Source organism: Solanum tuberosum, unplaced genomic scaffold (assembly GCF_000226075.1).
Source record: "Solanum tuberosum cultivar DM 1-3 516 R44 unplaced genomic scaffold, SolTub_3.0 scf00026, whole genome shotgun sequence".
Taxonomy (NCBI): Eukaryota; Viridiplantae; Streptophyta; class Magnoliopsida; order Solanales; family Solanaceae; genus Solanum; species Solanum tuberosum.
The window spans coordinates 1,466,851-1,480,283 of record NW_006238952.1 but is presented as its reverse complement, the minus strand read 5'-3'; the positions used below and the strand labels follow the sequence as shown (position 1 = coordinate 1,480,283).

General features: G+C 35.2%; 3 protein-coding genes across 6 annotated transcripts in view; 2 read left to right on the top strand and 1 right to left on the bottom strand.

The window, feature by feature from the left end:
• Window positions 1-1,744, top strand: part of LOC102592520 (uncharacterized) — an 8,791-nt gene extending 7,047 nt beyond the window's left edge. For all 3 annotated transcript variants that reach the window (XM_006341453.2, XM_015306210.1, XM_006341452.2), the window contains 2 exons: window positions 97-254; window positions 1,260-1,744. In XM_006341453.2, the coding sequence (XP_006341515.1) occupies window positions 97-254; window positions 1,260-1,508 (407 nt within the window). In that variant the 3' untranslated portion in view covers window positions 1,509-1,744. The remainder of the gene's footprint in view (window positions 1-96; window positions 255-1,259) is intronic.
• Window positions 1,745-1,994: 250 nt separating this feature from the next.
• LOC102592184 (surfeit locus protein 1-like) lies at window positions 1,995-5,201 on the bottom strand. The gene is made up of 6 exons (XM_006341451.2): window positions 4,985-5,201; window positions 4,770-4,870; window positions 4,313-4,551; window positions 3,294-3,465; window positions 2,923-3,206; window positions 1,995-2,412 (listed from the first exon to the last, which is right to left on the bottom strand). The coding sequence occupies exons 1-6, from the start codon at window positions 5,121-5,123 to the stop codon at window positions 2,343-2,345; spliced, it is 1,005 nt and encodes a 334-aa protein (XP_006341513.1). The 5' UTR covers window positions 5,124-5,201; the 3' UTR covers window positions 1,995-2,342.
• Window positions 5,202-5,244: 43 nt separating this feature from the next.
• LOC102591180 (geranylgeranyl transferase type-2 subunit beta) lies at window positions 5,245-13,276 on the top strand. 2 transcript variants are annotated; one of them, XM_006341448.2, is made up of 10 exons: window positions 5,245-5,426; window positions 9,616-9,670; window positions 10,553-10,703; window positions 10,906-11,022; window positions 11,283-11,349; window positions 11,555-11,703; window positions 11,914-12,047; window positions 12,129-12,227; window positions 12,342-12,417; window positions 12,763-13,276. In XM_006341448.2, exons 1-10 carry the CDS (start codon window positions 5,260-5,262, stop codon window positions 12,855-12,857), a joined length of 1,110 nt encoding a protein of 369 aa, XP_006341510.2. In that variant the 5' UTR covers window positions 5,245-5,259; the 3' UTR covers window positions 12,858-13,276. The 2 variants fall into 2 exon arrangements, with proteins under 2 accessions (XP_006341510.2, XP_006341509.2); XM_006341447.2 differs by having other exon boundaries at window positions 11,914-12,227.
• The last annotated feature ends 157 nt before the right edge of the window (window positions 13,277-13,433 follow it).

The window sequence follows — 13,433 nt, the reverse complement described above, 5'->3', positions numbered from 1 at the left end:
GTTTGAGGGTGAGGTGGTCAAGGAGAGTTTGAAGTTTTTGGACAAAGAGAACAGTTAGGTGTTGGTTGATTAATGAAACTTCTTTATAATTGACAGAGGATTCATGGATGGGGAGATCACTATTTGTGCTTGGGAGGCATCTACTTCTGTGCATGGAAGATGTAATCCTGCTTGGTTCCCTTTCCGAGAGTGCATCTTGCTCCTCCTATTTCTCGTTGGACTCTTGTTGTTCCATTGTCAGCGTGTCAGAAGTGGTAATAATATTGTTTTTGAGCATTTGTTTCTTATCAATCTAATATCATGTTTTTCTTTTCAATAAATCAATCTAGCAACATCTTATACATGGTAACGTCAATAGTGTTCACCCCTTGGTTGTTGAACTATTTGTACATCTTTATCATTTGTCTTTTTATATGGTTCACCTTTCCTTCAGGTCATTTGGTATCAAGTATAACTCAGTGTTGCTGCCGTGCTTGTGCACACAATTTTGTGTCAATGCAATCTATCCCGCTGCCTAAATATAGAAAAAGAATCATTCGGAATATGAAAAACCATAAAAGTTGTCTATTTTAGTTTATTACCATATTTATTGACTATATCATATCACTGATCAGATGATTTTCGAGACAAATTTAGTGGTTATATCAACAAGTTTTATATTTTCCCAACAATTGTAAGGGTGCAAAAAGTCTTGAGTTCAGGATCTGCTGCAAGCACTGATTTTTTTAACCTTCTCTAACCATTTCCTTTCAACAGATGCCAGTAAGGTATATAGTTTGACTTCTTATATTCAATTTAGAGTAGCAGATTGTGACAAACTCTGGGGTGGGTTTGTAAATTTCTTTTCTATTAACTGGCCAAACTGATGCGCAACCTCTTCAATCTAATACAGAAACCAAATTGCCTTTATGACTCAGCTGTAAGGTCTAAGATTTGCCCATGGAATTTAGAGACAACAGAATATAGTTATTACTAGTTGACACAAACCAAGAATCCTAGTTAGTTCTGATTAAGGTTCTGAAACTGTTTAATTCTTGTTATAGTGTGTTTTTGGGTCTATTGCTGACTGCTCTTTAATTTCTTGGGTATAAGAAATCATTTTATGACTGCTTTCACCATGTCTTATTTTGGTTGTTTAGGCAATACTGGTTGATTTGTAGGATCTTATGGGTTGTAGATTTCTCAACATAAAAATTTACTCGGAAATGCATCTTTCTTGTATAACACAGCTGATGGTATGGATTTCCTTCAACTCTCAGGTAATCGAAACCACAGATTGCTATTGCGTGACCCTGACTTTGGAAGGTGTCATGTCAGAGTTCCCCCTTTCATTGAAGGAGGGCAAGGTAGTCAAAAATACGAAACTCATGAAGAGAAAACCTGTCTCAGGTCCCCTGAAATGGAAGCTAAAATGGTTTTCAGAAGAAAGTTTCTTCAAGTTTGTGGCTTTATTGAAAGCATTACATAGTGAAGCAACCACAAGTGCCCTACTTGTCTACTGTTATTAAAGCGAGCAAAATCTGTTTTGTTTTCTTTCTCAGTTCTATTTTATATTCATTTCATTCTTTGGTCTGATATACTCTTCCTGTTCCCCTAGGCAGTGTTGTATTTGCTTTCCTTTTATTTCGGTTGTTGTGTTTTCCATTCTTTGATTTATTGTGTAGGCAGCGATTTGTTGTAAAAAGCATATGGAAAGGGGAATTAGTACATTTAATATCAGTTTGTTTCGGAGATCCTTTTTTTACTAAGTTTCACAGTTAAGTTTTACATTTGTTAAAAAGGGACTTTCGGCTTGACTTGGTTTACTATATCAATCCTAATGGCAATCTCCTGTAAACCCAAATTGAGCAAACCTCATAGAGAAACTATGATTAATATAGCTAAAACCCTCCTACATAGAATCGAAAAAATGTCTATTCAAGAACAACATTAACAACATAATCAGTGTAATTTCACATGTGGGACAGCGTATATAATTTCTCAAAACTCTTAAATCAAAGAAAGCATTTTTGTAAGAAGAATTATCAAAACAAAATTTAACTTATCAAACAACTCTTAGATGACAAAATCTTGAGAATATTACTAAATCGACATTATTGGGTTGGTATCATTTAAAAAAAAAATGGGTTGCATTCGCCTGTAGAATGTAGGAGAAAAAGGATTGAAGGTCTGAGACGAGTTGAAAATATAGCAGCTTTTCTCTCCTTAGAGATGGTTGATGACATGAAAGCTATTCTGTGATATTCTCAAGGGCCCTGGGGCGCAAATTAGCAGCATTGCCTCAACGACTAGCTGATCTTACATTGCCAAAATACCCTCAAAGGAACAAGTTCAAACGTTTGCTATCTCCGGGTTTTCTTTGACTGTAGCCTCTTATAAGCCATAAACGTCACAGCAGCTGACAGAGAATACCTTGCAAAAAATTAGAGAAGTCGTTCAGAAAATACACAAAAAGAACAAATAAATACAGGAGAAGTCTGCAACATGTAGGTGTAATCCAATTGAATGCTAATTCTGAGTTATAAACTTCTAAATAATTAGTCTTAGTAGGTTGTCACATCATAAATACTAGTGAAACTATTTCATGCATGTGAAGTCTAGTAAAACCAGGAAATGATGCTTGCGAATAATCTTTCATCTTTGCTGACTTGTTGGGAATCCAATATTAGCTCATCAAAACTTGACAAAAAAAGACATGACAATAAACCTAGATGTAAAAAGTTGGAAAAGGGAAACAAAATTTTAGTGAGATGAAATTTCGATCAAGTTTAGGTACACAATTTTACATGGTAATTTCTTTCGATAAAAGCATTAGCACTAGACAGAGACAAGGGGCCTCAATAAGATGAGAGAAATAGCCAATATATTAATGGTAAAAAGACTCAGAAGCATGTATCAGAACATATATCGAACAGGGAATACCATGTAAATGTGTAGTTAAGATGATCTTGTGGCATTACAGAACTCCGAACCAATGTGTTTGTATCCTTTGGAATTGGATAAGGATTGCTTGGGTCGACATTATCATTGATGGCTTCAATGTAGAGTGTGTTCTCAGGGAGTCCACAAGCACGAGCAATGGCTGAAACATCAACATAGAACCACTGGAAGGAATTGGGATCATTTGCTGGAACAAATATACTTGGCTTCTCACTTCCTCTGATGACTCCAATCACTTCTGTGGGTTTAACAGTTGGAACTTGATCCTGTTGATTGAATGTATTGCCATCAGGTGCCATGTTCAGATTACACACAACTTTAATCAGGAAATTAAAGTAAGAAAAGAGAACAACCTCTTCTACTTTATTCTTTTTTGAAGAAAACATCCACCAGGAGCTCTTTCCACTCTCTTGAGATGGCGGTGCAATACTTGAAGGTTGTTCATCAGCCGCAGCCATTTCCAAAGACTTGTCTCTCCAATTCCGGGGGACCCATCCCCTATTGACAAGAATTGGTGCCTGCACACTGGAAGGAAGTTGATATGATTAGACCGAATTAACCACTCATGCAGCTGCCAGACATGAATTTGAAGTGATTTTTCTCATATGATTCAGAATTCAAATGAAAAGGTGCCAAAACTGTAAATGCATACAGAAAACGTAATCTTGGAGAGAAACTAGATGATAGTATGATGGTTGGGTTAAGGCCTACAAAGGTAAGGAGTGTAAAAAAGGCAGTAGATGGTGTGAATTAGTTGCATAAACAATCTAGAAACCAATAAAATTAATCAAATAAATCCACTCATCTCAATCCTAAACCAATCCGAAGAGTATTTAAATAAAAATAAATAAGAGAAACTCAATTTCATTGAATCATGATATAAGCAATAAGAAAGCTAGATGTATTGTAATATAGTATAGTAGTTGAGCTAATACATACATAAGTGATTCAAGTGAAGTTATGAGAGGTATACACTACACACAAAAAATGATGCACCAGCTTAGATTAAAGGAATTAAATTCTTGTTAATGAGAAAGCTATCTTTGGACCTTATAAATGGCAATATTGGTTTTTACAGGTGCAGCGAAGTACCAAAATCTTTGATCATAAAAACAGCCAAATCTTTTTGCGCTCTCTATAATAACTAGAGATTGTAAATCAGTGACATCTCAACTGCTATTCAGTAACTTCCTTTTAACATGTACTGAGTGACTAGATGTAGCAATTTATTTATTTTGGTGACTAAACCCTATTTAACTGTTTTTTTTTTCAGGAATCCTATTTAACTTTCACTGAGATATCAACAAAGCTTGAGCAAGAAGTACAAACCTAATGCACAAAACTATACTGACTTAGTCTTATGTACATGTACCTCTTAGGATCATTTGCCAAAGGCATGAGAGGAGTAATAACATAGTAACCATTTTCAGTCACCCCTGAAATGCTTCTGGAGCGTGGCCCTATGAAAATGGACTTCTTCTCATCAAACACTCCTCTACATAGTACCCTGCAGAACTCCAAGGAATCCACATTTTCACCTGAAGGAGAAACCTCATTGCAGTTTAGAGGATCCATTCGCAATCGATTTTGTCTGTACTCAAGCATTTCAATCTGCAAATAGTGATCAATGTTTGCAATTTCTTTCTCAGGCAATCTGGCATTAACTGAAACTATAGCGAACTAACCACACTCCAGACTTTAGATACAGTGATTGAACAAACCAAGCAACAAAAAGTATCCATCGAAAACAAAATTGCATCAACAGCATTTTTCATCGCGCTTCCTTTAGAAAATAGAAATGATAAAATCTCCCGAAAAGAAGTATTCACCTTATCTTGCCTTCTGATGATCTGCCAAGAGCCAAGGCCAAAGGTGATGACCCCCGGTACGAAGAGCAGTAAGTTTGACCATTTTGAAGGTCCACCTCTCTCTGAGGAATACAAACAAACAGGCAGTGATTCAGATAACCTAAATTCCGGAAATAAGATAAAAATGATTAAAAAATTACAATATTTGCTTGAGGGAGAAAGGAGAAGGCGGTGACCTGGAGGTTGAGTTTCAGTCACAGAGATGGCAGGAGCTGAAGCAGCGGCGGAGGATAACCGGAGCTGTAATGCTTGTGTAGTCTCACCACTTCGCCGGAGAAGATTTCTGGTTAGGGTTTTAGATATGGAAGCTGCCATGATCGTATTGAAGCTACCATTCGGAATGTCGTCGTTTTGATTGAAATTCGCAAAAAGTTTATGGGCGAATGTGAAAATTACAGAACACTAAAAGGGCTTAACTGTAATTTCATCTAAACATTAACCGATAACAGAGATGGACTATAAGGCCCATTCCCTGACGGGCCCAATTAGGGCTCTTTTCACTTCAACTTTACCCTTCATAAATCTCAGATCCAAATTCGTTTCTGTAATTTGGTCTTCTTCTGCCGCCGCGCCGGCTATCATCTCATTCTCTTGCCGGAAAATAGTGTCGTCGATCTTGTGAGTTCAAATTTTTTTTTTTATATTATGTCATAGAAAAAAAGGCAATGAGTGTGCAAACTGCGCTTTAAAAGGAGTAGCGCAATCAGCCATTTACGTTGCCGATAACATGCCGTTCCGGCGTGAGTTTATATGCTTGCATGTGTCGTTCTTTATTACGGCTTGTGCACTAATAAGCTCGTAAATCCATTCTTCTTTCTTATTTTTCAAATTTATCGTGCATACCATAGATTAGGAAGAAAACATAATAGTTTGTGGTAAATTACAAATTTTGATTATGAAATTCAAATTTCAGGATTAAATCCTAGTTCATATAACTAAACAAAACTAAAAGTGGATGTGCAAAATCTAAATTAAAGTGAAAGGAAGAAGTTTGGTAAAATGGATTCAAACTAGAGTTGCTCAGCTACTTATCGATTTGTGAACATGTGAAATTGTTAAAAGATATTGGTTAATGGATTATTGATCATTATTAGTTCGATCATGGTATTATACATTGAGAATTACAGTAACTAAAACTCAAAAGTTTAACCAACTCTGTATTGCCATTTTAGCAGCTTAAGCTTAACCTCTAGCTGATTATAGCAATTTAAGCAAAGATCTAATAGATTTCTCATACATTTTGGTCGTTCCAACAACTAAGTAACATCTATAGCCATTGATTCTTGTGCAGATTATAGCAATCAAAAAAACTGAAACAAACCCGAATTCACAAGTACTCTTAACATTATATAAACTTTGATAGCCAAATTATAATAACAACAACTAGAGATGAGAGAAATGAACTTGACCAGCCTCTGGGCCATCTGTGTTCACAACAGAACTATTAGATTTTACGAATTACATCAAAGCAACTGCATAAAACAACAACAATGCAGTACAAGTATAGAGTGCCTCTACTGAGAGAAATCGTGAGGTACTAAGGTGAGAATGAGAAATGAACTAAACCGAGGCCTGAATCAATAGCACGATCTCGAACAGTTAAACCAATAGTATAACCAAATTATCGATTTGGGGTGTGTTTGGTATGGAGGAAAATGTTTTCCTATTTTCTTTTGTTTGGTTGCAACAAAATGTTGGGAAAACATTTTCCTAAATGACTTGTTTTCCTAAAATCAGCGGAAAACGACTTCCGTAACAAGTCTGCGGAAATCATTTTCCGGAAAAGAAGTCGACGCGCAACACAAGCGAATTTCACCCCAGCCTACGCCCTTGCCCACCCTCAAACGTAGTGAAGGAGCGCTGTTTCTCCATTATTTCTCCAGCTTGTTCCTCTCCAAATTTAGGGTTTCCATTGTTGTTCTTCTCATTCATATTCCTGTAAGAATTTCGAAGGTATGCTTTCAATAATTCTTCAAAATATTCATCTTTCACTTGCTTTTCTGCTGAAATACTTGCTCATGTGTTTGAATTTGACTTTACTTGGTGAATTTATGCATTGGATTCGATATTTTTTGGTAAATCTATGAATTGTGGCCTTTTGCTTTCGATAAGGATGAGCAAGCATGTGTTTCATTGTACTATGCACAGTTGAAATATGTGTGTGGTGTACAGAGATGAGCAACTGTGCACAATAATGTGAAAAACTTCAAGTCTCAACTGTATAGTGTTAGCTAGAAGCATGTACTAATGTATGGCACGCTGTTTTCAAGTTATTTTTTGATTAAAACGACAGTTCGATACATAAAATATATTCATCGTAAAATTAGAGATCTTATTCTAAAGGATTATTTGATAACTATATGCCTTGGCAGACTTTCTTATTATGTTCTTTTCTTTGTTATATCATAAACACAATTACATTATACTGGTCGTTGGAACAGATGGATATGACAAACAAAGATGAAGATGATGCAATAGTTGGAGCTGTAGCTACATCTGTTTTAGCTTTCGGAGTTGCAATTAATGTAGCCTATAATAATCAAAGTAGCATTCCTAGAGAACCTTATACGAATAAAGATCAAGAAAGGGAATTTTACATGAATAGTATTTTGAATGGAAGTGATGTTCATTGTATAGGACAGATAAGGATGAGCAAGCATGTGTTTTATGAACTATGCAATGCTCTTAGAAGAAATAATTCGTTGTGTTCAACCAAAAACATGTCTATTCAAGAACAAGTATTAATATTTTTAGAGATCGTTGGTTTTAATGAACGATTTCGCAAGATTGGATCACACTTCTATAGGTCAATCGAATCTATTCATCGATGCTTTCACACGGTACTTCAAGCAGTTTTGAAGCTCTACCCTATCCTTATAAAACCACCAGATGGTACTCTTCAACCGGAGTAAATAATGGGCAAAAAAGGAGAGAAGCTTATTAACTTAGTTGTATATAGAACTGTGTAGGAGCAATAGATGGCACACATGTGCTTGCATCTGTTCCTATTGAACAACAAAGTAGATTTCGTGGTCGAAAAGGCACAACAACACAAAATGTATTGGCTACCATCAACTTTAATTTGAAGTTCACGTATGTACTAGCTGGTTGGGAAGGATCTACTCATGACTCTCGCATATTAAATGATGCATTAGAGAGACCACATGGGTTTCAAATCCCCCAAGGTATCTTATTCAATCTAAAAAAATTCCTTACTCACCAACCAAACACTAGAAATTGTTTTCCGGAAAATGTTTTCCACTCACTAACCAAACATAAGAAAACAAGTTAAAAATCAACTTGTTTTCCAAGAAAACATTTTCCAGGAAAACATTTTCCTTCATACCAAACACACCCTAAAAGTATGAAGTTTCTACGAACATCGTGAAATGCATGCTTGATAAAAAGAATAATATATAAATAAAATGTCATAAATTATTAAATATTTGACAAAAATATAATATATCAAGTCTAATTAAAAATCATGTGCAATGTAAATTCAATATTACTAAAACAAATGAAATTGAAAATATAACATAGGTTATAAATTCAAAACAAAAAATTTAACATAATACTCTTATAACAAATTTCAACATAGCAATAAATATGATTTATTTTTATTTTTTCTTAATAAAGAAAACATAAGTCTATAACCTTACTTAACAATAAATTCTATTTTAATTTAAAAATTAGAATACTAATAAAATTATGCTAATGAGAAAATAAGCATGGCATAAAGAAATAGATAATACAAAAAAATTACATAGAATCACGTACAGTAAGGTTGAGAACAAGAAGAAAATGAAATATAGTAATATAAAATAAAAAATAAACTTTTGCAAATTTTTAGAATAATAAAAATAAAAAAGAACTTAAAATAATAAGAAGTAAAAAAATTAAAACAAAAAAATAAAAGTAGAAATAAAAAAAGAAATTAAAAAGTAATCAGGTGGTAATTACACCATGTAATTACCAGCAATTCACAGTCTCTGCCTGTGAATTGTAGAATGTAATTACTCCCCTGCCAATTACACCAATTACCTGCTGACCAAGTAATTACCTGTCCTTCTAAACAGGACAAGACAGTGTAATTACACCAATTACACCAAATCCAATTACCAGGGTGTCCTTCCAAACAGGCCCTATATGAAATCCAACAAAACAAGTTAGTGCAAAAATTAGGCAATATATTGGACAACTGAAAATATTTTAGTTTCTACACTCTCATGCTATTTCCAATTAATGTTATTTTTATTTTACGATTCTGTCTAATCAACAGTTGTAGTATAATTTATTAAATATTTTATAAAAATACAAAAATATTTATTAATTTTTAACAAATTAAAAGGACCAAAAACTGTTCAAAAGTTGCACAAATATGGTGCGTTAGTTTCCTCACTCAAAAGATTAGGGACTGATCGCGAAAACATCAAAAGAAGTCTCTTCTTCTCTTTCTGTCTTTCACATTCAAGTCACCCCAAACTCGTCGAATCCAATTTGTAACAGGTGATTTCTCTGTCAAGATTCTCCATTCCAGTCTTTTGTTCTTCTTAATTCTTTTGATCAACTGTTTGTATCAATTATTATTCAGTTGCATGCTGATTTTTGTAAAAATCTCTTCACTGTAGTCTTCAAAATCGCAATCTAAGTGAAAATTACTTGGCGATTTGCCATATTATCTATCAACTTGGTTCGAAGATATTGCAGAAGTTTGGTTTTGGGAGGGCTGTGTTATAGGGATGAAAATAGGATATTTATTCTTTTCTCTCCTTTGATAATTTTGAGTTCTGATTCATTATGATTGCAGGATGGGGGAGCTGCTGGTGGGGAAGCATGTTAAGTACATTATAACAGTTGAGAAGGTACTCATTTGTTTCATGTCTACTAATTTTCCTCTGCCTCTCTGATTTGATATGTATAAATCTGAGCTTAGGTGGTAGTTCCACCCTGATCCAATTTGTCGCTCATATAGCTGTGTATTCTAACCAAACAACTAGGCTCCTTTCAAAGGGGTTAATACTTTGAACAAGTTAAATAGGATTTTCCTGTAGGGAGATACCTGTGAAACTAGGAAAGTACATCGGGATGATTGTAAGACAGTTGTGAAGGAAACATAGAATGGTTTGTAGGCATTAGCTATTATATTCTGCTCTACTTGCTAAAGTATGATGGATCCTTCTTAAGCATCCTAGTATCATTTGTGTTAGAGTACTCCAGACTAGTATTTTAGGAACTTCCAGTGTTTGGATTGTCTCAATTGTCAAGTTCAAAATTATGGTTGTCATATTTGGAAGGATATCATATCCAGCCTTAAAGAAGTTGACCATGGAGTTGTTTGGAATGGCTCTGGATTCCCCCTTTTGGTCTGGTATAGCTTGGAACTTTCTGATATGATTGACTGTGGGATTGATCCTCAAGATTTAATCCCTCACAGTTAACGACACCCTTGATACCTGAAAACGGTGGCATTTCACCTGTAATATATTCTTGTTTAAGTGGGTATATTAAGACTAGCATTTCTGTTGTTCTGGTTTCATCTTCCATCAAACAGAAGAAATGTGACTTTGTGCAAATGCCCCGTATATTCTCCTCATATTCTCACGGTTGTGAGATGATTCCTTTGTACGTATTATTCGTGGAATTTAAGTACTTGATGGAGTTCCTTTCTTTTCCGCCACCCACTAAGGCACTTCTCATGGTACTCTATCATTTGATTTCTCTAATACGTTCCTGTATACCTTTAGAGGAAAGATGATTTTGAATCTGTGGTGATGGAGCATTTGAGATTAAATGGGGCATACTGGGGATTGACAACTCTGGATATCATGGGCAAGCTTTCTGCTGTGGAGCAAGATGAAGTTATTTCATGGGTCATGCAGTGCCAACATGAATCTGGTTTGTGTCTCGCACTTCGTTCTTGCTTTCTCACAATGATTTTTTTGTCTGTATTTCCAAATGCTGCTGCTATACTGTACCCACTGCTTTTGTAATGGATGTTGCTTTTCTCTTTTCTTTTTTCCTTGAGAGGTAGTTACTTCCATGTTTTGATCTACTTGATCTGTATGTAGCCTTACTTCTCTATTTGTATAATATGCAGGTGGATTTGGTGGTAATATTGGACATGATCCACATGTTCTGTATACACTTAGTGCTATTCAAGTCTTGGCGTTATTTGATAAAATATATGTCCTTGACATTGATAAGGTGTCAAATTGTATCCTAGTTCATGTCACATTTACAATTGTTTTTGAGGTTCTGTGTACATATCCTTTCGATCTATGTATTACATCCGTGAACTTTGCTGCAATGCTAGCATTTAGAGAATGTGCAATGTTAACCTCACAAAACCAAAACATGTGGTTAAGTTAACATCAAGAGTACTCATCACAACAGTGGCATTCTCGACATTGGCAATTGGAAGTACTATTAAGAAATTTGGGTGTGACGAAGTGGTGGACTTAACATTTCAGCTAGATATTGCAGGTCTGCAAAATGAAGATGGATCATTTTCTGGTGATATATGGGGTGAAGTTGATACACGGTAGCTGCTTCTTACTTTGTTTGCTATTATAAATTTCGGATCCTTTATTTGGTTTCTCGTTTTAAAATTTACTTATAATGCCAAGGATTAAGCCATATATCTTTTTTCATCAATAAAGAAAAGGTATATACATGTGTTTTTCTTTTGGAACGTAATATCCTTCTTTTGGGAATTGAAAATATGATGACCTAAATATACTGTGTAGGTTCTCTTACATTGCGATCCTTTCACTCGCATTGCTGCACCGGTTAGATAAGGTTGATGTTGGAAAAGCAGTGAAATATATCTTAAGTTGCAAGAATGTGGATGGTGGATTTGGATGCACACCGGGAGCAGAATCTCATGCGGGGCAAAGTATGTCACATATGAAAAACATGCATTTTATCATACTACTAATGGCTTCTAACTGAATGACAAATGAGAGCGTTGATATACTTAGCGTTGGCCCTTTGTTGGTTTTCAACCTGTTTGTTCCACTTAGCATCCATATTTCCAGCAGTCTTCTTATTTGAGTTGTGTATTGCTGCGTTACTGAAAGCAATTTCAACTATGCTACCATTGCAGTTTTCTGTTGCGTGGCAGCTCTCGCAATTACAGGGTCTCTACATCATGTTGATAAGGACCTCCTTGGTTGGTGGTTATGTGAAAGACAAGTCAAATCTGGGGGTCTAAATGGGCGCCCAGAGAAGCTTCCTGATGTTTGTTACTCTTGCTACATTGAATTTTTTATTGACAGGTCAGTTTTGAGTTTTACTGAGGGTCATGTTGTTGCTTCTCAGGTCTGCTACTCTTGGTGGGTTCTCTCCAGCTTAATTATGATCGACAGGGTTCATTGGATTGACAAGGGAAAGCTTGTAAAATTTATTTTGGACTGTCAGGTTACATTCGAATATAACAATCCCTTCACTTGAAGCTTGGCATTGAATACTATATCTTTGTGTAGTTGTCCAACATTTTTGTAAAGCCTGAGTTATATTCCTTTCACAATGTAGGACAAGGAGAATGGTGGAATTTCAGATAGGCCAGATGATGCAGTTGATGTCTTCCATACTTACTTTGGACTCGCTGGTAAGGGACATATGACATTTTTGTATTGTGAAATAGCTAATGTGTATTTTTCTTACGATTATATGACGGTCCATATGGCTGTTGAAAAGGATCTATCATCTGAATTGTGTTGTCTCCATTGGTGTAGCTATCAAATATGATCTCTCTTGGCCTTTTTAATATGCTGTGTATTGAAGTGATTAAACTATATCAAGTATGAAACTAGAAGCAAATTTTGAAGGATATTCCTGGAAACATTTTCTAAGCTCTACTGCAGTTGTTTTTCTATTGTTGATGACAATTTAGATTGACCTTTAACGACCCAAGTGTTTAAACTTATTCCTTTGATTTTCTTCTGCAACCCAGGACTTTCACTTCTTGAATATCCAGGAATAAAGCCGATAGATCCTGCTTATGCCTTGCCTGTTGATGTTGTAAACCGAGTTATGCTTGGCAGATAATTGTTGGGTTTTTGCTCCATTCTAGCTCATAACAGCATTCTCTTGATATGAGATTAGCAGAAACAGTTTCCCTTGATGAAAGGTGGTTTGCGTTACCAATGCTGCAACATTTTCATCATAATGGCTCTTTCAGGAAGAAACAAACCTAAAGCGGATCCAGGATTTTAACTTGATGGGTTCAGCCTCTGTAGTTTTCAGCACTTAACTCATTATAATTCTTAAGTTACAGGTTCAGATTTGATATCTGTTGCTATTTTAGTGATTTTTCGTTTATATAATTATACTCTTATCGAAAATACTGGCATCATATGAATCCGTACCCTGAAAACTACATCTTGTAGCAAGCAGCAACAATGTGATAGTTGTACCAACTTCTACAATGTTAAACTAAACAAGGAAGTTGTTTGGTTTGAATTCAAGTTATGACGGGATTAGTTATGATGGGATAAATTATGATGGAATAAGTTAGTTTTTTAATTGAGTGTTTGGTTTGTTTTATTCAAAATAATAAATTCTAAGAACAATATATTTGTTTACAAAAATACCCTTCATGAATGTAAAAAGTGATGTAACAAA

Bases quoted from the DNA above. Each gene is read 5' to 3' on its own strand.
- LOC102591180 (XM_006341447.2), top strand. From the start codon at position 5,260: ATGGACTATAAGGCCCATTCCCTGACGGGCCCAATTAGGGCTCTTTTC. The intron at 10,704-10,905 runs GTTTGTGTCTCG...TATAATATGCAG, and splicing joins GCAGTGCCAACATGAATCTG to GTGGATTTGGTGGTAATATT. The intron at 11,023-11,282 runs GTATCCTAGTTC...CATTTCAGCTAG, and splicing joins CATTGATAAGGTGTCAAATT to ATATTGCAGGTCTGCAAAAT.
- LOC102592184 (XM_006341451.2), bottom strand. From the start codon at position 5,123: ATGGCAGCTTCCATATCTAAAACCCTAACCAGAAATCTTCTCCGGCGA. The intron at 4,552-4,769 runs GTGAATACTTCT...CACTATTTGCAG, and splicing joins TCATCAGAAGGCAAGATAAG to ATTGAAATGCTTGAGTACAG. The intron at 3,207-3,293 runs GTTGTTCTCTTT...TTCAATCAACAG, and splicing joins AAAAGAATAAAGTAGAAGAG to GATCAAGTTCCAACTGTTAA.